General features: G+C 41.5%; 1 protein-coding gene across 3 annotated transcripts in view; it reads left to right on the top strand.

The window, feature by feature from the left end:
• Positions 1-21,062, top strand: part of eda (ectodysplasin A) — a 71,198-nt gene extending 50,136 nt beyond the window's left edge. Inside the window, exons 3-8 of one of the 3 annotated variants that reach the window (XM_037533209.1) lie at positions 13,056-13,103; positions 14,030-14,257; positions 15,411-15,445; positions 16,127-16,178; positions 19,795-19,913; positions 20,475-21,062. In XM_037533209.1, coding sequence (XP_037389106.1) covers positions 13,056-13,103; positions 14,030-14,257; positions 15,411-15,445; positions 16,127-16,178; positions 19,795-19,913; positions 20,475-20,735 — 743 coding nt within the window. In that variant the 3' untranslated portion in view covers positions 20,736-21,062. Of the gene's footprint in view, positions 1-13,055; positions 13,104-14,029; positions 14,258-15,410; positions 15,446-16,126; positions 16,179-19,782; positions 19,914-20,474 lie in introns of all 3 variants that reach the window. The other 2 variants (XM_037533208.1, XM_017684904.2) reach the window with 2 other exon arrangements.
• Positions 21,063-24,821: the final 3,759 nt, after the last annotated feature.

Raw genomic sequence — 24,821 nt, 5'->3', positions numbered from 1 at the left:
ATGCTAACTCTTGCATAGCTTAGGTAATTGGGTACTTGAGTTTGTATTTATGTCACTGTAACAACAGGTGTGCAGTCTCAAGTTTGTCCTCAGTTTGATCAAACAAACACACACACACACACACACACACACACAAACTGAGCTTGCGTTGTGATATGCTGCACAGTGTGGAGTGTGTTTAAAGCTGACACGGTACTTCAAACACTATAAGAACTAAACACAATCGAGCTCCTGGCGGATTAATTCGGAGTAATCAGACTCTGTCTGATTCAGGAAGAGGCTCCGAATTGGACTGGTGTAGGAACAGAATCAATATGGGACCATCAGAATCAGACTCGGGAGCAGAATCAGACTCAGAATCTGAATTTGACTCAGAATCAGACTCAGAATCTGAATTTGACTCAGAATCAGACTCAGTACTAGAAGTTGATTATGTGAATTAAGAGTATGAGAATCTGATTACGTGACAGAAACAGATGGAGAATCGGAATCTGGCCCAGTATCTGAATTCTGCTCAGAATTAAACTTTCACTGTCAAAATTCTCAGTGTAAGAATCAGGCTCAGAATCAGACTCAGGATTAGAATTTGACTCCGAATGGGAATCTAACTGAGTAACAGCATCAGACCGAGCATCTGAATGTGATCAAAATTTGACTTAGAGTTAGAATTCAACTCAAAATCACTCTCAGACTCTCATATCTGATTTCCAGCTCAGTATCAGAATCTGTATATCGGATTTTGAATCAGAATTCGTCTCAGGTTCAGAATCAAACTCCGTTTTAGAATTTGAATCAGGATCTGAGTCAGACTCAGAATCAGGCTCAGTATTAGAATTTGACTCTGTATCAAAATCAGACTCAGAATCAGAATGAGTATCAGAATCTGATTCAGGATCAGAATCTGGTTCAGTATCAGAATTAGACGCAGGATCTGAATCAATATTATAATTTGACTCATATTCTATGACTTGTATCAGATTCAGACTCCGATTCGGTATCAGAAAATGACTCCATGTCAGACACAGGATCAGAAATGTTACTCAGAATTGGACTCGGCATCAGAATTCGTGGTATCAGAACATTTCTGAAGATGTTCAAATATTCACACCTGTCTTCAGCTTCTTTCACACTGACCCTTCGTTCTTGTTTATTCTTTATTTTATTTACTGTATTTTATTGTACTTGTTAACTGTCTGCTTGTGTGGTCTGTTCAGTGTGTTATGTGTTATACATGCGACTCACCAAGACTAATTCCTCTTATTTGTAAGATTTTTGGTGAAATAAAATGATTCTGATTCTGAATTTGTCCCCGAATCAGACTCAGTATCAGAATCAAGCGTGGTCAGGATCTGATTCAGACTCTGATCAGTGATGTCTGAGTGAGCACGTTCGTGTGCGTGATCATGAGTTTATGAGATGCTGAGTTCTGATCTTATCATCGAAAAGTAGATTAGACACAGTCCCAACACACACACACACACACACACACACACACACACACACACACACACACACACTATCCGGTGAGTCAGGTAGTGTGTGTGTGTGCGTGCATGCTGGAATGCCGGTGGCAGTTGGCACAATGAACAGTGAAGCTGCCAGAGACATTATTACCGTGCCAAACACACACACACACACACACACACACACTATCAGTACCAACAAGCAGATCTGTCCTGAATTGCTCCGAAGACACACACACTACACTGCAGGGCTCCAGACCAACTATTTTCTGAACCATCCCAAAAAAGGAGGGTGGGGGGTGGGGGGTACAGCATTCCCAGATATCAGGATTGCAACTGCAAAAATCATAATGACAATAAAAAGTTTAACTTTAACGTAATTTTAGCATAGAAACAACCCTGTGCGCTCGTTTTAGAGTGGGATTGATTTCCTCAGTCACCAATCACGCCGGCACGCTCAAATCCTGTGCCTGGTTCAAGACGTCACAGCATGAAAACAAAGTCATGCTGAGCGTTTCCATCAACTTCTGTCGGAAATTTAAAGTATGAAAAATGAAGTGTGTGAAGTGGGAATGGGGCTGGCATTCCGTTTATCTTAATATCAGGAAACAGGAAAAAATGCCTGAATCTGCTGACTTTGTGTTTTGTGTTTTTTAGGGGGAGAGAGAGAGAGAGAGAGAGAGAGAGAGAGAGAGAGAGACGGAGAGAGAGGAAGAGAAAGACAGCGACAGAGAGAGAGAGAGAGAAAGACAGCGACAGAGAGAGAGGAAGAGAAAGACAGCGACAGAGAGAGAGGAAGAGAAAGACAGCGACAGAGAGAGAGGAAGAGAAAGAGAGACAGAGAAAGAGAGAGAGACAGAGAGCGAGAGACAGAGAGAGACAGAGAGAGACAGAGAGAGACAGAGAGAGAGAGAGAGAGAGAGAGAGACAGAGAGAGAGAGAGAGAGAGAGAGAGAGAGAGAGAGAGGGAGAGAGAGGGAGAGAGAGACAGAGAGAGAGAGAGAGAGAGGGAGAGAGAGGGAGAGAGAGACAGAGAGAGAGAGAGAGAGAGAGAGAGGGAGAGAGAGGGAGAGAGAGACAGAGAGAGAGAGAGAGAGAGAGAGAGCTGTCAGAACATTGGAGAAGCTGAAGCATTAAGCCTGAAATTCCAGCCGTCCGACTAAGTCTTTTATTTCTATGGATGAGAAAGTGCGGGAAAGAAAATTAGCATTAAAAATAATTTATATATAATCGTTTATCTGCTCAGAAAAATGCTAATATTTCAATAAATACAATAATACTAATAATAATGCTAATAATATTCCAACAGATATTAATGCAGTGAGTCGTGATTGTATGTGTGCTGTGAGAAACTCTCAGCGACTGTTTTTACTTTGTGTTCATTCTGTTTAGTATTTCTACTGGTATAAAGGACTTTCCCGCCCAGGTAAACCGGAAAGTGCTTTTCCTGAAGAGGGTGCCATGATTGCATAACCTAAGCTAGCTAAGTTGTTGCTAGACGGTTGCTATGGTATTTCCAGGTGGTTTGTATGTTGTTGCTATGGCATCCCTAGTGGTTGCTAAGGTGTTGCGATATGATTACTGTGCAATTTGTAGATGTTGCTAAAGTGTTGCTATGTGATTGCTATGGTATCCCAAGTAGTTGCTAGGGTGTTGCTAGAGGTTGCTATGGGATCTCAAGTGGGTGCTAGGTGTTTGCGATTGTATTCCAGATGGTTGCTAAGGTATTGTTATGGTGTGGCTATAGAAACCTAAGTGGTGTTAAGGTGTTGCTAGGCGGTTGCTATGATATCCCAAGTGATTGCTAGGGTGTTGCTAGGTGATTGCTATGGTATCCCAAGTAGTTGCCAGGGGGTTGCTGGAGGTTGCTGTATCTCACGTTTAACAAGGTGTTACCAGTGGACTTCATTCATTCCTATGTGAAAAAATATCAAATTTGTATGGAGACATTACATCTGACCAAAAAACTGTAAACAAGCACACTATTCCCACTCAGACCGGACATTCGGAAGTTGGAACAGTGTCCAATCTCAAAACGGAGGAAGCAGAAGAATATTATAAATCGGATAATAACAGTGTTGTACATTGCAAAGCAGTGTGCAATCACTAATAAAATTCCAGCCTTTACCCGTCGGAGCAGGGTGGGAAGCTCCGGTCCTGGAGGCCCAGATTACTGCACAGTTTGATGATTTTCCAGCTCAAGCACACCTGATTCAACTCCTCAGTTAATCACCAGGTTGGGCTGGTGTACTAGAGCAGACAGATCACCAGACTGCGCTGGACACCCTCAGTTCCCGCTCAGCATTAGGAGCTGATACAGCAGTTATCTGTTTAAGACAGAGGTCTTCAAATGTCTGAGGAAAATATACATTAATACATTCATGCAAAGTAATTTGAGTTTGTGTATAAACTGCTATGCTGCTGTTTCAAAAAGAGCTTTTTTCAAGGCTTAAGTTATCTGGCTGACTGAAATCCTGTGGATCTCAGTAGCAGAACGTTGTTAGGAGAACTTCTCCTCCACCGTGAAGGCCAATGTGTATGTTGCCGTGTGTGTGGAAACTTCTGCTCTGTACACAAAGTCTCATGGCAGTGTTTTGGTTAGGGATATACAGCCATATTCTAATCAGTATAGAAAACCAACATGATGTCATGTTCCAAAGACGTTCCCAGTAAACAGGATGGAGAGGAAGAAAGGAAAGAAAAAGCTCTAAACCTTTAAACACTAAATGAGCCCTCAGAAGTCTCGCTTATGGCCGGCGACAAGTAAATCATGCTGTAATTTTGTATGGATTTTTTCGTGGCTCACTGGATTGAGTGGAGGGTGTTTATATGTGTGTCAAATGTGAGTGGAGAGGAGATATTTCATGATGTAAAATTGGAGTATAGTTGTGTGTACAGTCTTGTTTTGACTTTGAAAGAAGCCTTTTTGTGATGTCACAAACACGAACATGTTTGCATAGATCCAATCTACATCAGTTTTAACTCCCACCCATTCAGCTACAGCGGTTTAGCTCCACCATTCAGCTACAGCGGTTTAGCTCCACCATTCAGCTACAGCGGTTTAGCTCCACCATTCAGCCTGCAGCAGTTCAGCCCCACCCATTCAGCTACAGCAGTTCAGCCCCACCATTCAGCTACAGCAGTTCAGCCCCCACCCATTCAGCCTACAGCAGTTTAGCCCCACCCATTCAGCCTACAGCAGTTCAGCCCCACCCATTCAGCCTATAGCAGTTCAGCCCCACCCATTCGGCCTATTACAATTTAGCCCCACCTGTTCGGCCAACAGCAGTTTAGCCCCACCCATTCAGCCTGCAGTATTTTGGTCCCACTCATTCAGCCTATAGCAGTTCAGCCCCACCCATTTGGCCTACAGCAGTTCATTAGGAGGAGTAACGTTAGCGCGCTCGGCTAAAGCGTCCGAAACCGCAGAGTGCCGACACTCTGATAAACAGCAGGGGGCGCTCTCACGATATTCACGGCTCACAGTTTATCACACTTTAGTTTCAGCAGCTAGAATTTACACTTTTAACGCTTTTTTAACGTTTAAGATGATCATCGGTTGCTAGGTTCATTGTCAACTTTGATCTAGAAGATTAAGATTTCCTAACTGGAGATGAGATGATGTAAGATAAGATAAAATTCCTAAATTACGATCAAATTTGCTTCTGTAATACGAAATAGTGAAAAATCTCATCTTGACCTGTCAGATCTCAATTTAAGACTAAAGAGAGGAGGTTTCTCGGCTGCTGGTCGTCATAGGAATCAATATTTTGGATTCAGGTTGGATTCAGATTTACATTTAGATCCGTTTACAGTTTCTTGTTTTTCTCACAGAAACTGGTCTTTGATCCCCACAGTCACCCTGTTTTTAGGTTTTAAAAATGAAATTTAAAAGATTTTTAGTAAATCTGTCTTTTAAAGCTGTCATCACTTTCTTTTTCCTTTCATTTCATTTCATTACTTTAATGTAGACTCATCAACTAATTTATTGCTGTACTTTAATGTTGACTTATTTATAGATCTACATCCATTTGGATTTTTATGTCTTATTGTGCATTTAAATTCACTGTTGTACTTTCATTTAGCTGTGTGTGTGTGTGTGTGTGTGTGTGTGTGTGTTTAACACATTGAAGAGTTTGTACAAGATCATATCAATTAGCTCACAGTACAGTACATGTTTGTAGAATTTTCTTTTATGTGTCACACAATGAACCCTCATTAGTGTGTGTGTGTGTGTGTGGGTGTGTGTGTCTGTGTGTCTGTCTCTTTGATGCTAATTTGTTCCATTCATTAAACACTTTTAACATCGCTCTCTTCTCTTTAAAGACATAGTGGAGTGTGTGTATGCACACACACATACACACTCACACACTCTCTCTCACTCACACACACACACACACGCACAGGCCTTTGTTGTTTTTCGTGTTGTCCTTGTTGATGAGTATTTATTAGCCTTTTTCTCAGCCGTTAACTGAGGACACCTGTTAATACTAACTCACATAAATCTCTCCCTCTCTCGCTCGCTCTCTCTCTCTCTCTCTCTCTCTCTCTCTCTCTCTCTTTCTCTCTCTCTGACTGACTCTCTCTCTCTCTCTCTCTCTCTTTGTCACTCTCTCTCTGTCCATCTCTGTCTATCTCCCTCTCTCCCTCTCTCACTCTCTCTCTCGGTCTCTCTCTCGCTCTCTCTCTCTCTCTCTCTTGCTCTCTCTCTCTCTGTCTCTCTCTCTCTTTCTCTTTCTGACTCTTATCTCTCTCTGACGTTCTCATTTTTCTCCTGATCTCTCTTTTCTCTTTCTTTCTCTCCTCTCTCTTTTATCTCTTTCACTCTATCTTTACTGATCTCCCTTTTCCTTTTTTCTCTCCTTATCTCTCGCCTTCTCTCTCTCTCTCTCTCTCTCTCTCTCTCTCTCTCTCTCTCTCTCTCTCTCTCTCTCTCTCTCTCTCTGTTAATGGACTGCAGTGTTACATTTTTTTTGGTTGGTTTAATAGTCTCACCCTATAAAAGCTTTAAATCACCGCAGTGAAGAGAGATTCCCTGAACATCTGGTTTGAATCCAGCTGTGCCATCTACCTCACATGACCTGGGGTTACATTCTGGTTTTCTGTCTCTCTCCGATCGCTAAGCGCTAACCAGCTAGTGGACTGAGATGCTCTGCATGTCTAAAAGTCAAAAAAGGGCCTGGTGATGGACGCTGCTGTTGTCCTGTAGTATGACGGGTGTGAAGAGGCTGTGCTGAGGGTATTTACAGTCCCTGATGTCATTGAGTCAAGTCAAGTCAAATTAAGTCAAAGTTTATTTATATTGCACTTTTTACAACAGGTGTTGCCACAAAGCAGCTTCACAGGAAAGTTTAGGTTCGAGCCCCCATGACCGTCGCCACGTCGGCGATAGTGGCAGGAAAATCCCCCTAAGAGCAAGAGGAGGAAATATTATTGAGGAACCAAAACTCAGAAGACGAACACCTTCCTCCTCTGGTCGACACCGGGTGGCAAGCAATAACAGCAGAGAATGAGATTTGATCACTAGTATAACAAACGAGCATCGGGCAGGAGGGCAGCACAGCCTTGCTCAGACAGAAGCTCCATGGTCATCAGACTCATCCAGAAGGCCGGAGAGCAGTGGGCACCTAATCAAGGCAGTTGAAGCCACAATGTTGAATACCCTCCTGATGACCCTGGGGTGGTAAATGTCCTGTAGTGAGGGGAATTTGAGATGGACAGTGCAGTTTCCATTCCAGACGGTGGGGGAGCTGGTAAGGACAATCTCAGTTGTACACCTGTAGAAGCTGCTGAGAATTTGGCTGTCTGATCAGTCTCTGCGGGAACTTTGAAGGTCTTCAGCCTCTCCACTTCAATTAAGTGATACTTTAGTGAAGCCTCCTTCGCTCAACACTCAGTTTCATGGTCTTGTCTGCATTTAGGAAAAGATTGTTATTCTGGCACCGATCTGATTAACTGCCCTCTGATCTGTGATCCAACTCTGTGCATGTGATGCTGTTGCTTCATTTCCCCTTCGTGGTGCCAACTGCTCACCAGCCTTCTGGACCAGTCTGATCATCATGGAGCTTCCTGCTGTAGAACACTGGGCAAACCTCACCTGCATGAACTGACCCTCCCGATGATTTTGCTGCATTTTTTGAATCATAGACGTTGCATATCCTGCTTTTCCCCTTTTCTGTATCTTACACTGATGGTCAAATCTCATTCTCTGCTGTTATTGTTTGCTTTCTGGTGTTGACCAAAGGAGAATGGGTCTTGGTTCCTCTCAAGGTTTCTTCCTCTTATATTAAGGAGTTTTTCCTCGTCCCTGTCACCATTGGTGATGGTCATGGGGGCTCGACTTGACTTGATGTGACTTGACACAGGCCACCAGATCTGCCACCTCCCTCCTGTTTGCTGTCTCATCCTCACCGTTATTGCATGATTGGGAATTATTGGGAAATGACTATGTTATTGGGTTCCGTAGAGTGTCTTAAAAATAATACCAAACTACAAAATACCAACGAAGCAAAATTAGACTGGGGTCCATTTAGTTGAATGTATCTGTTTAGCACTTTCAGTGTGATGTAAATGTGGTGATATTTCAAGGCTAAATGTCCTACATGCACATATGTATGTGTGTGGTGTTGAGGGGGTTTCGCAGCAGGAGGCTTTACTGGGCTGGAAATCGTCTTGCCAACCACTGCTGTATGATACGCCCTTATCTGTAAACATCGAACAATTTCAGGCCTCAATTACTCGTTAGCTACGTTAGCCTCGTAGCTCCAATGTAAAACTAAAGAAGCAAACTTCACACACCAGACATGTCCTGACTGATGGTGTGGGGGTTGGACTGAACTTGTAGAACTGTCGCTTTAAAGGCCCCCACTGAGGCACGAGCTCCAACCCAAATTTAACACACCTGATCCGGTGGTTAGTTGGTAGATAATCTCCAGGAATCTGGGGGTCCTCCATGAGATGTGGAGAGGCGTAGTAAACCAGGAAAGTGGGTGAAGAGTAAATAAACGAAAGCGGATTTAAAAAAAAAAGAAAAGAGTCGGTTTGGATTTGTTTGACATTTGAAAAGTGAAGTAGTTTTCTCAGATCGCATAACGCACACAAACAGACGTGACATCTAAACACACACCAAGCCTCTCCAGACCTGCCAGAGGGAGAACGGGCCTCGTCTCACACTCACACAATCGCACACAGAGGCCGTGGACGGGCAGCAGACATGTATTATTGTTATTGTCATTGTAACGATCTTAGACGTGTATTTATACCACGATTTGGGGTTTTGACTTTCAGCGAAAATTCCACACGCTTTGTTTCACACACACACACGTTGTCTCCTTGAGTGTGTGTGTGTGACTCACTGAGGCCTGTCTGGGGGTTTCTGAATCAAAACAGTTTCAGCTTTTTAGTAACAACGTCTATTGAGAAATTTTCATGTTGATGTAAACAAAGGCCAAATATTTACTCTCAGTGCCAGCTTACTGCTGCAGCGCCCCAAACACACACCGCTCAGGCTCGTCCGAGCTCAGGCTTCGTCCCAAACCTCTCTACATTTCTCACAGCCTACATCCCAAACTGCATGTTTCTCACAGATGATGTCTGTGATATAGCGATGCCTCTCTATATTTCTCATAGGCTCCATCCCAAGCCTCTCTATATTTCTCATAGTCTCCATCCCAAGCCTCTGTATATTTCTCATAGGCTCCATCCCAAGCCTCTCTATATTTCTCATAGGCTCCATCCCAAGCCTCTCTATATTTCTCATAGGCTCCATCCCAAGCCTCTCTATATTTCTCATAGGCTCCATCCCAAACTTCTCGTTTCTCACAGGCTCCATCCCAAACTTCTCATTTCTTACAGGCTCCATCCCAAGCCTCTCTATATTTCTCATAGGCTCCATCCCAAGCCTCTCTATATTTCTCATAGGCTCCATCCCAAACTTCTCGTTTCTCACAGGCTCCATCCCAAACTTCTCATTTCTTACAGGCTCCATCCCAAGCCTCTCTATATTTCTCATAGGCTCCATCCCAAACTTCTCGTTTCTCACAGGCTCCATCCCAAGCCTCTCTATATTTTTCATAGGCTCCATCCCAAGCCTCTCTATATTTCTCATAGGCTCCATCCCAAACTTCTCGTTTCTCACAGGCTCCATCCCAAGCCTCTCTATATTTCTCATAGGCTCCATCCCAAGCCTCTCTATATTTCTCATAGGCTCCATCCCAAACTTCTCATTTCTTACAGGCAATATTGAACTGTGGACATCTGATGGACTGCAGGTAAAAGTCCACCATGTTTGTAACACCATCATTAGTTAGTAAATCTTTCCTTTAGCTTCCCGCTCTTCCTGAGGTGTTTATTATCGCCCCCTACTGGTCTGACCTATTAATGCGAGGCTTTACAACTTGTTTTTGTGTTTTTGTGTGGATGCAGAAATTACACTGTTGGTGTAGATGAAGTATTTTTGAAAACGGAGGGAAAAATTCTGTTGTTAAAAATATCAGGATAGGTATGGATGAGGCCTGAATTACAATCAGAGTGGAAAATCTGCCCAACATCTCAACCGCTGAGGATCAGAATTGCAGAGCAGAAGATCCACTTTCATTTTCATATAAAAGCGGCGGATTGCGTGCGAAGGCTTCAGGCCAGCACTGCACACACAGCACTAATTAACACACACACACACACACACACACACACACACACACACACTCATCACAAAAACACACACACTGGCCAACACAAACATGGAGTGACCTCAGAAAGTCTTCCTCAGAAACTGAGCCACTCTCCGGAGAGACAGAGACGCAGAACAGCTGATTTCATCACATTCATTTATTTTCTGCTTTCTTCATTTGTCACACTTTATGAGTTGGCCGTCATTTGTTTTTTTTGATGATTTGTTTTGAAGCTGACGTCTGATGTTCAGCCAGTTTGCTCTCAGACACACATACACAGTTTAGCCGTATCACTTCAAATAGTCCTCGTTTCAGGCCTTTCTGAGCTGGATGAAGGGAAGTTGAAAGGTTTTTTATGGAAAATGTCAAAAACAGTTTTAACGTTATTGTTCTGTGTTTCAAATGGATCTGGCATCATATCAGTGCACAGACTGCTGAGAGGCCCTGTTTACCCTTTAAAGGAACAGTTTTGACACAAAAAAAATCAAATTCGCACAGTTTCCCCACTTTTTGAGCCTGTTTACACTTCGCGTGTCTTTTGTCTGGATTATATCTGGATAAATTTTGGCTGGATTCCATTTAGACTCTTCACTAAAATGGGTCTCCTCTGTGGGCCATGTGAGATGTGATTGTACTTTTTCCTTGTAAAAAGCATATCGACACATACAGTCTTTCCATTTTACTTTTGGTTACTCATTTACAATATGAGTGGACAAGGTCTGTCTGGACAATATGAGTGGACAAGGTCTGTCTGGACAATATGAGTGGACAAGGTCTGTCTGGACAATATGAGTGGACAAGGTCTGTCTGGACAATATGAGTGGACAAGGTCTGCTTTAATCAGCCTGGAGTGCATGAAGGCGAACCTCAGCCTTGCATTGCCTCCTCTTTATGTACTCAAGGGAAATCTGAATGTGATCTCATCACCAAATTCATATAGTAACCCCTTAAATGGCTTAGATCCCACAAGTATTATTACACGCAACTGTTCTACAGTTTCTCATTAGGCTGAATGAATAACCGACTCTAAATGTAGGTATTGTGATATAAACCGAGTCTGTTCTACAGTTTCTCATTAGGCTGAATGAATAACCGACTCTAAATGTAGGTATTGTGATATAAACCGAGTCTGTTCTACAGTTTCTCATTAGGCTGAATGAATAACCTACTCTAAATGTAGGTATTGTGATATAAACCGAGTCTGTTCTACGGTTTCTCATTAGGCTGAATGAATAACCGACTCTAAATGTAGGTATTGTGATATAAACCGAGTCTGTTCTACGGTTTCTCATTAGGCTGAATGAATAACCGGCTCTAAATGTAGGTATTGTGATATAAACCGAGTCCGTTCTACAGTTTCTCATTAGACTGAATGAATAACCGACTCTAAATGTAGGTATTGTGATATAAACCGAGTCTGTTCTACAGTTTCTCATTAGGCTGAATGAATAACCGGCTCTAAATGTAGGTATTGTGATATAAACCGAGTCTGTTCTACAGTTTCTCATTAGGCTGAATGAATAACCGACTCTAAATGTAGGTATTGTGATATAAACCGAGTCTGTTCTACAGTTTCTCATTAGACTGAATGAATAACTGACTCTAAATGTAGGTATTGTGATATAAACCGAGTCTGTTCTACAGTTTCTCATTAGACTGAATGAATAACCGACTCTAAATGTAGGTATTGTGATATAAACCGAGTCCGTTCTACAGTTTCTCATTAGGCTGAATGAATAACCGACTCTAAATGTAGGTATTGTGATATAAACCGAGTCTGTTCTACAGTTTCTCATTAGACTGAATGAATAACCGACTCTAAATGTAGGTATTGTGATATAAACCGAGTCCGTTCTACAGTTTCTCATTAGGCTGAATGAATAACCGACTCTAAATGTAGGTATTGTGATATAAACCGAGTCTGTTCTACAGTTTCTCATTAGGCTGAATGAATAACCGACTCTAAATGTAGGTATTGTGATATAAACCGAGTCTGTTCTACAGTGTCTCATTAGGCTGAATGAATAACCGACTCTAAATGTAGGTATTGTGATATAAACCGAGTCCGTTCTACAGTTTCTCATTAGACTGAATGAATAACCGACTCTAAATGTAGGTATTGTGATATAAACCGAGTCTGTTCTACAGTTTCTCATTAGGCTGAATGAATAACCGGCTCTAAATGTAGGTATTGTGATATAAACCGAGTCTGTTCTACAGTTTCTCATTAGGCTGAATGAATAACCGACTCTAAATGTAGGTATTGTGATATAAACCGAGTCTGTTCTACAGTTTCTCATTAGACTGAATGAATAACTGACTCTAAATGTAGGTATTGTGATATAAACCGAGTCTGTTCTACAGTTTCTCATTAGACTGAATGAATAACCGACTCTAAATGTAGGTATTGTGATATAAACCGAGTCCGTTCTACAGTTTCTCATTAGGCTGAATGAATAACCGACTCTAAATGTAGGTATTGTGATATAAACCGAGTCTGTTCTACAGTTTCTCATTAGACTGAATGAATAACCGACTCTAAATGTAGGTATTGTGATATAAACCGAGTCCGTTCTACAGTTTCTCATTAGGCTGAATGAATAACCGACTCTAAATGTAGGTATTGTGATATAAACTGAGTCTGTTCTACAGTTTCTCATTAGACTGAATGAATAACCGTCTCTAAATGTAGGTATTGTGATATAAACCGAGTCCGTTCTACAGTTTCTCATTAGGCTGAATGAATAACTGACTCTAAATGTAGGTATTGTGATATAAACCGAGTCTGTTCTACAGTTTCTCATTAGACTGAATGAATAACCGACTCTAAATGTAGGTATTGTGATATAAACCGAGTCTGTTCTACAGTTTCTCATTAGGCTGAATGAATAACCGACTCTAAATGCACACTTTTGTCTTATAGAAGAGAAACCACCTGCAACTGGAAAAAGAAAAGGCGAGAGGAAGAAAGGTAAGTGTTCCTGTTTGAACGTATTCATTGTTATTTATTTATTTGTTAATTTATTCATTTAGTTATATTGTCCGTAAACTTGTCACAGAGTTAAGATTTTGATGCTGCTCCAGTGCTGGAATGTTCAGGTTAATCTCAAATATTATATTATTATAATCATTTTTTTGATCTGACATATGATTTTCATATAGTCTTTATTAATAGACATTTTTTCAAAAGCCCCCATTTATATTATGAACAAGTTTACTATCAACACTGTATTAATCACATAGGACTCCACAGCAACCACCAAGTATCTCCTTAACATGATATCATAGCAACCAAATAACACCCTGACAATAACCTGGAACACTGCTGCATTAACGTAGTAATACAGTAGCAATCACCTGGGGTTTCAGCACCCTAGCAACTACCTGGGTTTCCAAATAAACAGCATAGCAACATCCTGCCAACTGCCTTGAATTTTAGCAACGCAGAATGAATTGCTTTAGCTAAGCAGTGACTTTGCATTTCCTTTCTGCTTTACAACTGTTTAAAAATTTTTAATAACTTGTATTTCTTTTTGATCATTCTTATTTATTCTTATTCACAATTATATACCAGATAAAATAATCTATTTAATAGAAACGCTAATACTACTAGAATGACACTAATATTAAAGTAAACCCTGATTAATGGAATGCAGTAAGCAGTCGTTTTACATGTTCACTTCATTATTTCCAAACCTCTCGTTACAGTTACCAGTAAATGCCTGTTTTTTAAGAATTATTTTTTATTAATTTGTTGGAGAAATTAAAAGAAATTCAGAACCAAGCCTGTGTTTTTCTAACCAGCTGAACTATTTTTGAAACAGGAAATTCTTGTTAAACGTTTTTTACTCATGTAGCAGTGCTGGAAGTTAACATACCCCTTCTCTCTCACTGTAGGGAAAAAGGGCCCCCGTGGCCCTCAGGGACCCCAAGGCCCCCGTGGACCTCAGGGTCCCCCGGGCCCACCTGGCCCACCCGGACCTCCAGGGCCTCCAGGAATCCCTGGATTTCCTGGATACCCAGGCACCAATGCCATGGGACCCTCTGGACCACCCGGACCACCAGGACCTCCTGGGCCCCCTGGACCTCCAGGACCACAGGGACCTCCTGGACCTCAGGGACCAGGTAAGGGCCAAATTGCAATACAGTTTATGCAAATCTTCAGATGTTCAACGTAGATGTCTGCTAATTTAAATTTACACTATGGAGGTGTGTGTAGTTGAGATTATGAAGGTGTGTGTAGTTGAGAATATGGAGATGTGTAGTTGAGATTATGAAGGTGTGTGTAGTTGAGAATATGGAGATGTGTAGTTGAGATTATGAATGTGTGTGTAGTTCAGATTATGGAAGTATGTGTAGTTGAGATTATGAAGGTGTGTGTAGTTGAGATTATGAATGTGTGTGTAGTTGAGAATATGGAGATGTTTAGTTGAGATTATGGAGATGTGTGTAGTGAGAATATGGGTGTGTGTGTAGTTGAGATTATAGAAGTATGTGTAGTTGAGATTATGAAGGTATATATAGTGAGATTATGGATATGTGTAGTTGATATTATGGAGGTGTGTTTAGTTGATATTATGAAGGTATGTGTAATTGACATTATAGAGGTATGTATAGCTGAGATTATGAAGTTGTGTGTAGTGAGATTATGGAGGTGTCTGTTGTTGAGATTATGGAGGTTTGTGTAGTTGCTGTTTTGGATGCTGATAATTAGGAGGTGTGTATAGTTGAGATTAGGAAGATGTGTATAGTTGAGATTTTGGAGGTGTGTATAGGTGAGATTAGGAAGATGTGTATAGTTGAGATTAGGAAGATGTGTATAGTTGAGATTTTGGAGGTGTGTATAGGTGAGATTAGGAAGATGTGTATAGTTGAGATTATGAAGATGTGTTTAGTTGAGATTTTGGAGGTGTGTATAGGTGAGATTAGGAAGATGTGTGTAGTTGAGATGTTGGAGGTGTGTATAGGTGAGATTATGGAGGTGTATATAATTAAGATTACAGAGGTGAGACGTTGAGATTATGGGGCATGATGTTGATCATTTGGAGGTGTGTGTAGTTGAGGTCATGAAAGTGTGTGTAGTTGAGACTTTGCATGTATTGTACAGATATATTGTATATGTTTCATTATGCTAGTAGTAGATTTCTGAAGCCATTTACAAATATGTTTACATCTAATGTTGTTTTATTCACATTGCTTTAACACCAAAAGCTTTCACCACTGTTTTTTACTGTGTGTGTGTGTGTGTGTGTGTGTGTGTGTGTGTGTGTGTGTACAGGTGGAGGTGAGAAAGGCAGGTTCAGAGACTCACAGGTATGATGTTACCTCTGCATGGATATTTAGTACACTACCATATTGATGTGAATATCACCTGAATTAAAACGAATACCCAGTTTCTTCCATTTAAAATCATGATGTTTTTCTAGAACCATTTTATGCTTAAATGGTTCTTTGCCTGTTGAAATTAATGGGCAATGGGTTGTACTTGGTTCTATATAGCACCAAAAAGCATTCTGCTTTTGTTATGATGTCAATGATGTAACAATAGCAGAACCTTTTTTGGTGCTGTAAAGAACCACATACAGCACATTCCATGTGAAGAACCATGTCACCATGCAGAGAACCGTTTAAGCATGGAAATGGTCCTGTAAAGGTTCTATTTGGATCATCACCGTTTTACCTAGAAACATTCCTTTTTGCTAAAGAACAGCAGAAGAACAATCTTTAAGTGTAGAATGAACTTATAGTGACATCAGTGAATTCTAAATGAAGCAGGGGCCAAATGTCATTATAAAATTACTTAATGTTACTGTTTTGTGATGTCATCACTTCTTGATGTTTCCAAAGCACTTAAAATTGTGAATAAAATTTCACTTCACGTTTTGATGTGTGATTTTTAACATTTATAAAGAAACATGTTTTGAGTGTGTATCTTTGAGAGCTATGTACCAATATTGTGTGTGTGTGTGTGTGTGTGTGTGTGTGTGCAAACAGCCAGCTGTGGTGCACCTGCAAGGTCAGGAAACGACCATACAGGTGAAAGAAGGTAAGAGTTAAAACATGCACTCACACTCTTCATCTGGGTCTACGCCAGGGGTCGCTAATAGGCGGACCGCAGTCCGAGTCCGGACCCAGACGCTGTCCTATTTGGACCTGGACCTATAACCGATAAACTGTGGAGAATAGTTCAATTTTGATGGGGTGGTCCTCTATTAATCAGTGTAACTTTTCTAGCCTTTATGGTACGGCTTTAGCGGCCCAGGAAACTCGCAGACCAATCGCATGGGTTGTTAATATCACACATGACGCTACTCAGCCAATCAGATTTGTGCATTACGATGAACACTGAGACTCTGGTGAGTGGTGCACACACAGGTTAGGGATGAGGAGAGAAACAGCAGTCAGAGAAGAAAGTGAATCAGAGGAAGATGACAATGAATGTTGTTGAAATATCACTGATTTCTACTTTATTTGATTTGACATTCAGTTGTTGAATACATAAGATGTTGATATACCTACTAGGCTACTTCAGTAAAGTACTTCAGTATATGGCACTGAATCATAGTTCAAGTTAGACACTATGTTCTAGACCTTTCCATCAGGAAATTATCTCTGACTGGACCTTGAATTTTAATTAAATACCCCTCGTCTACACTAATTGCTTTTAGACTGATTTTAAACCTGAATTAAGTGACCCTTATTAGTCCCACAATGGGGAAATTTCACCTCCACATCTAAACCATCCGTGCAGTGAAACACCACATACACACTAGTGAACACACACACACTAGGGGGCAGTGAGCACACTTGCCCTGAGCAGTGGGCAGCCCTATCTACAGCACCCTGGGAGCAGTTGGGGGTTAGGAGTCTTGCTCAAGGGCACCTCCGTCACATCCTCTCGGCTTAGGGGCTCAAACCGGCAACCTTCAGAATTGATACTTATCCAGATAATTAATGTTATGCTTTATTTTTTATAAAATGTTCAGAAAATAAATGGATACTGCACTAAAACTTGCCAGATTTAAATGTTTTCAAGTGTGTTCTCTGTAGAAAACCAACTTGTCAAGGCTTTTCCATTCGACTATGTGTCTAAACCATGAAGATGGTGAGGGTATTGATAATGCTGATTACACCCAAAATGTTATGATTATTATCTGGATTTATGAATGTATAAATCTGTGTATTTGAATGTATGACTTTGTGGATAAAGGTAGGACTGGACAATACGGCAAAAATACAAGAAAACAAAATGTGAAAATATTTTCATGATGCATGTCACTTTTGATATGTGGAACAGGTATGTTTGATATGTTGGAACTAACAAATAAGTCTCAGCAGTGCCACATTAAAAAAATATATTGTCAGAAATAATATATATGATGATTATACAATGATTCTTGTACATCAGTTCACACCTACACTGCTCTAAATCTAATTAAGCAGGACTAATTATGCTGTCTTTGTAATGACGTCCTTCAGTGATTTATGTGCCACCATATGATCAGAAATGGATATTGTGACATAATTTATCACGGTACTCATAAAATGTTGTAATATTGCTCAGCCCAACATGAAAATATTGCTCCCTCATCGCTCAATTTGGGCATATTTGCAAAAGCTTTTTAATGACTTTTGTCGTTTTACTCTGTGGCTGCACACAAGACGAAGGTTCAGCACTGCAACAAGTGAAGTCTTAGCAAACAAAAGCATCTTAAATCCCGTGAATACATCTCAAATTCCTAAGTATGAGATTGTTGTAAGGATACTGTAAGATATTCAACTCTCTCAGGTCGATGATTTCATATGTAACTTCAAAGGACAGCAAACATAAAAACAAACAATTCAGAAATGATACTTAGTTTAACAACCCCCGGAAGGGTAGCCTTGTTCTGTTGACATATCAGGAACACAGTCTCTGATTAGTCGACAAGTCAGGAACACAGCCTCTGATTGGTCGACAAGTCAGGGACACAGCCTCTGATTGGTCGACAAGTCAGGAACACAGCCTCTGATTGGTCGACAAGTCAGGAACACAGCCTCTGATTGGTCGACAAGTCAGGAACACAGCCTCTGTTTGGCTGACAAGCAGGTAATTCAGCCTCTGATTGGTTGACAAGTCAGGAACACAGCCTCTGTTTGGTCGACAAGTCAGGAACACAGCCTCTGTTTGGTCGACAAGTCAGGAACACAGTCTCTGATTGGCTGACAAGCCAGTAATTCAGCCTCTGATTGGTTGACAAGTCAGGAACGCATCCTCTGATTGATTGACAAGTCAGGAACGCATCCTCTGATTGGTTGACAAGACTGGAACACAGTCTCTGATTGGTCGACAAGTCAGGAACACAGTCTCTGATTGGCTGACAAGTCAGGAACACAGTCTCTGATTGGCTGACAAGACTGGAACACAGCCTCTGATTGATTGACAAGTCAGGAACGCATCCTCTGATTGGTTGACAAGACTGGAACACAGTCTCTGTTTGGTCGACAAGTCAGGAACGTAGCCTCTGATTGGTTGACAAGACTGGAACACAGTCTCTGTTTGGTCGACAAGTCAGGAACGTAGCCTCTGATTGGTTGACAAGACTGGAACACAGCCTCTGATTGGTCGACAAGTCAGGAACACAGCCTCTGATTGGTCGACAAGTCAGGAACACAGCCTCTGTTTGGCTGACAAGCAGGTAATTCAGCCTCTGATTGGTTGACAAGTCAGGAACACAGCCTCTGTTTGGTCGACAAGTCAGGAACACAGCCTCTGTTTGGTCGACAAGTCAGGAACACAGTCTCTGATTGGCTGACAAGCCAGTAATTCAGCCTCTGATTGGTTGACAAGTCAGGAACGCATCCTCTGATTGATTGACAAGTCAGGAACGCATCCTCTGATTGGTTGACAAGACTGGAACACAGTCTCTGATTGGTCGACAAGTCAGGAACACAGTCTCTGATTGGCTGACAAGTCAGGAACACAGTCTCTGATTGGCTGACAAGACTGGAACACAGCCTCTGATTGATTGACAAGTCAGGAACGCATCCTCTGATTGGTTGACAAGACTGGAACACAGTCTCTGATTGGTCGACAAGTCAGGAACGCAGCCTCTGATTGGTTGACAAGACTGGAACACAGCCTCTGATTGGTTGACAAGACTGGAACACAGCCTCTGATTGGTTGACAAGTCAGGAACGCAGCCTCTGATTGGTTGACAAGACTAGAACACAGCCTCTGATTGGTTGACAAGTCAGGAACGCAGCCTCTGATTGGTTGACAAGACTGGAACACAGCCTCTGATTGGTTGACAAGTCAGGAACGCAGCCTCTGATTGGTTGACAAGTCAGGAACGCAGCCTCTGATTGGTTGACAAGTCAGGAACACAGCCTCTGATTGATTGACAAGTCAGGAACGCCACCTCTATTTAGTCGACAAGACAGGAACGCAGCCTCTGATGGATTAGAAGTTAAATGATTTTCTGTTCTTACAACAGTCTCATAATGAAAAATATTAGATATAATGGGTAGATTTAAGATGTTTTAACTGGCTAAGATGTCATTTTCTGTAGTGTGTATTGAGAGAGTTGGGCTGTAGAGGGTGTAGGTGTGTGTGTGTGTGTGTGCTGCTGAGGCGGATGGGTAAGTAGTGACTGGTATCTCTCTGTGAGATCTCTCAGAAGGCGTCCTAAAAAACTGGAAGATGATCCTGACGCACCCGCGTGTGTTTAAAATGCACTCGCGCTCCGGAGAGCTGGAGGTGCTGGTGGACGGGACGTACTTCATCTATAGTCAGGTAGAAGTGAGTATGCTCCCTCAACTGTTTCCTACACACACACACACACACGTGCACTGCTCTTCAAAAGTTTTGGAAAATCAAATGTAAGCACAATTTATAATGCAAAATATGTAGCTAATCGTTACCATGCATTTACTTTTATAGAACATGACAGGAAAAGTAATAACTCTAAACTTAAAGGGGTGAGGATACTTTGAGAGAGACTTCCAGCATCAGTTTCTCAAATAAGTCTGCAGCCACGCATCCAAAGTTCAGTCTTAGAAGTTGGTTAAACTCCAGTTTTGGAAATTCCTGTTTTTTATCTTTTATTTTCTTTTTGTCTTTCTTCTGCTATATGCAGATTAAGTGGATTATCATATATGTGATATCCTCACAAATATCTGAAAAATGAGTAATGTGTGTTTCACAGCTGTTTTGACTGAAAATTATTTAAATTAAGGGCGGGTTCTGAATTATGCGCAGTACTGTATGTATATTACAGGTATCTTGTAATAACATTGATACTCTAATCTACACTGTTCTGTTTTGTACCTGTTTTGTTGCATGCATGCTGCATGCACGCAGGTGTACTACCTGAACTTCACGGACATTGCGAGCTATGAGGTGATGATTGATAAGGATCCGTTCCTGCGCTGCACACGGAGCATCGAGACCGGTCAGCGGAAGTTCAACACCTGTTACACTGCAGGCGTGTGTTGGCTCCGTGCCAAGCAGCGCATCTCCATCCGCATGGTGTACGAGGACACCTCCATCTCCATGAGCAACCACACCACTTTCCTCGGCAGCATCCGTCTGGGGGAGGCCCCGCCCACCGGACACACCTGAGCCCGTCAGCTCAGGTTTCAATGTCTGTTAGACACAGCTGAGCCAATCAGCTTTCGAATTCCACTCACAGGACACAACTGAGCCAGTAAGCTCACTGACCACGCCCACAGGACACACCTGAGCCAATTTGCTCACGCCCACAGGACACACCTGAGCCAATTTGCTCACGCCCACAGGACACACCTGAGCCAATTTGCTCACTCCCACAGGACACACCTAAGCCAATTTGCTCATGCCCACAGGACACACCTAAGCCAATTTGCTCACGCCCACAGGACACACCTAAGCCAATTTGCTCACGCCCACAGGACACACCTAAGCCTATTAGCTTATGCCCACCGGACACACTTTACCCTAATTGGCTCAGGCCCACATGCCTACAACAGACCTGAACCAATGAGTTTATAGATCACAATTAACTTGCACACACAGGAGCTACTAAGCTCACAGACCACGCCCACAGGACAAATCAAATGTAAACACAGTTCATTACGTAACACATTAATTAGAATGCAAATAGACTTAAAGGGTGCTTTGACAAAGAGACGGCATCAACCAAATCTTTCTCGCTGCCATGTGATGCTGCTCACCAATCACAACTCACCATCAGGACTCTTGTAATTAGGCTTGGGCAATTTGGCGATGTTCAGTCATATATGTACAAATAATTAAGCCACAAATCTGCCGATTGCCAAAAGTAATATCATCGTTTAACAGTGAGAAAAACGCCGTTCCATGAACCAGGCTAAAGGAAGATAATTAGCGCCACCATGTGGCCAAACGATGGAATGCAGACTTTTAAGTGAACCAAATTGTGCTTTTTTATTATTTTATTGTTAGTAACGGTTTCACATATTCAAATATGTAGTTCTGATGACTGTCGGCCATCCTTATGCATAATCGCTATTGGCTCGGACCAGCCATCATGGCCCTGAGGAGGAACATGGGAACTCGACGAGGTCATGCTGGAATGGCTACGTATCCTTCGCCCAGAGAGTCTGAGGATCTGTTGGTTGTGTGGACTCTGTAAAGAGGAGAGATGTTAAAGTTGTTAAAGGTAATGACTGTAATATCGCCCAACGCACTGTACATGCATACAGCATTAGCACTGATAGAAGAAAATGTGTATCTAAGATCTTGTTTTTTATTGTTGTTGTTAATACTATATTTTCCTGAGCTGAAAAAAAACAGATTTACTCTTTACATTAACCGCCTTACCCCAAATGTAGTGGTCCAGCCAAGACAGGGCTGGTTTGATTTTTAGCGCTGTAGCTGCGAGGCTAATGTAGCTAACATGGTAACTGAGGCTTGTACCCCGCCCACTAACACCGTGCCTCCAAAGATTTTCAGTAGTCGCTGATAGACTTGATTACACGGATTCTGACATGGGATGAGATCTCACTGCCCACCATGTGGCCATGAGGGACAGGGATGCAGCCTCACCTGCTCTAAAATGCAGGGGCGGGGCTAAAATAAGGTTCCGCCTACAGACGAAAGCTCTGTGTTTCAGTTGTGGCAAGCATTTTTTGGCTGAATTCACTCCTCATAAATCAAAAACTTTCATTTTCACTTAAAGGAATCAAAAATGTGTGATATATATTTATATATATATATATATATTTCACATATATAAATTTAGGGTTTAGTGTTTGGGACAGACTCCTCACCATAGAAATTACCCCATCAATGATAATTTTATATATATGTAGCTTATTAATGTCTCTATTAATGTTTGGGTTCAAATAGATCAGCACACAATCCTTATAAACATTGGAGCTCTAAGCTCTGAGTACGTCATCGTTTTATAAGTGTATTTCTGCAGTGTGAGTGCAGTTTGAACTAATTCAGTGAACACTGAGGTGCAGTCATGCTGTCGTTGTGACAGAAGGGAATGTGTCAACAAAAGCCTACGAGGCCTTTGAGCTGCTCTGAAGACGTGAGGATGTACAGTCGTGTGCGAATGTTTGGGCCAAATTCCATGTTATTGATTTTCTGAGTGAAAAAAACTGAACACATCCTCAGCAGAGATGCACAGTTACGGTTTATGTACTGGCTTTAACACTGGAAAATGCTAAATATAAATATGGTGCGAAAGTTCAGGCACATTTTATATTTTGTGTTTTTCCAGTATGTTAAAATCAGCAAATGAACAGAAATTGTGCATAAAAATGAGTAATATAAATATTTACACACACACACACACACACATATATATATATATATATATATATATATATATATATATATATATATATATATATATATATATAAGCAATAGAACACGAGAGGGAGTGTGTTATTGCAAAATAACGTCACAGCTGTAGATCAATTATGCGACAGTTAAGTGAAGTAAGAAATGAATAAACTGGGCCGTGATCACAGCGTTAGTTCCTTAACAAGCAGCTTGTTGCTACGTCAGAGTACCAAATTCTGCCCACTCGCTGCCCAGTCTGCTGAAAGCCTCACCTTTTGAAGTACAGACTGAGCCATAAAACTGAGCCAATATCAGGTTCAGCTCAGTTTGGTCAGTTTCTCCAGATCAGTATTAATGCTGTTTTGTTCCAGCCGGTCTGTGAAGCTTCTTACAGCCCGTTTAGTTTGGCGAATGGCATTGGGTTCATTTCTGGCTGATTCCAGGTTGTTCAGCTGATCTTCTGTCACAGCTGCCGACTGAAAAGCTGCTCAGTGGTGACGACAGTTTGGGAATTTAGTGTCGTCTCGTCTTCAGAGTCGGACCAAATCGGCTGTCGGTCAGATGTGATCTTAACAGCGTCCGATTTCTGTTCGTGGCAAAGTCAGAAGTAAAAACGTTCTGATGGCTTGAGCGTCTCCTACAGCGGTCAAAGTCGTTGCTTAGCAACGGCGTCTCAGTGGAGTGATACAGTGTGAAAAACCTTTGATGTTATGGTGAAATAACAGCGTTCGAGCCTCTCAACCAATAAACTCGCGTAGCCGGAACTGACTGTTGTATGAATATACGTATTTTTCATTTGGAGTGTTTTGCTTTTCAGAATTAAAATGACTCCTATATAAAACTGGATAAAAATCTAAAGAAGTGAAGCGTCTCGGCTGGCGATGTTTGGGGGCTGGTAAATCCTCGTGTGCGCGCAGCAGATATGAAGCAGAAATGTGTCTCAGTGTTCCTGTGGTTCTGCACTCGCCTGTCAGCGCGTGTTGTTTCTTTGCGGTGGGGGGAGTCGGTGGGCGATGGTGGGTGTCGGTGGGTTTGTTTGGGTTTGCGTTGAAGCCGTTTATGTTCTGGCTGTTCTGCCTGCCTGGAGTTAGCAAACATAAATCGGCGCAGAAGCATTTCCATAATTATGAACACAGACACGCCCTGAGAGCCGCACACACGCCAAACCCTGCAGTGACTCTGTCCAGCTCAGTTTCCCTCATCTGACTCTCTGAACTCATCAGGAGCGTCGAAGACACACGCCTGGCTTCTAAACCGCCTGTAGTGCCTTAATCGGTGAAATAGTCTGTGTTTGTTTGCTTCACTGTGAAAAGTTATATCTTGCTGTGTAAAATCATCTGAAATCAAGTCAATATTTGTAATATTTATCATTTTGAGATTGTGATAACTTATTGATATAAGATAATTTAACATATTTCTAGACATTTGTTATTTGTTGCAAGTCATTTTCCTGAAATAATCTGCCAATATAGTGAGAATTTAATTTAATTTAAATAAAATGACTTAAAACAAATGAAAATGTTTACAAATAACTTACAATATTCCCACATTCAGCTCAAAACGAAAACAATATCATACGTATTAACCTATTTCAGCATATATACACTGTAAAAAGCACGTTGGCAAGTAAAATGATCATAAATCTAGCAAAACATCTGATTTTTGATATTGAGAGGGTGGTAGGAATATGACAGATTGAAAGTATTTCTAGACATTTATTTGTTTGACGTCTTTCCAGTATAGTGTTAGAATTTTACTAGATAAAATTACTAGTAAACAAGTAAATGTCTAGGAATAAGAGAAATAATCTTATAATATTTCCACAACCATCTCAAAATGAGAAATATTAGGTATAACAACCTTATTTGGCAGCAAATTTTGGCTCAGTTCTG

The sequence above is a fragment of the Pygocentrus nattereri genome, chromosome 23 (genome assembly GCF_015220715.1).
Source record: "Pygocentrus nattereri isolate fPygNat1 chromosome 23, fPygNat1.pri, whole genome shotgun sequence".
Classification (NCBI taxonomy): domain Eukaryota; kingdom Metazoa; phylum Chordata; class Actinopteri; order Characiformes; family Serrasalmidae; genus Pygocentrus; species Pygocentrus nattereri.
Note: the sequence above shows the minus strand (reverse complement) of the source record. Positions and strands in the feature narration are given on the sequence as shown.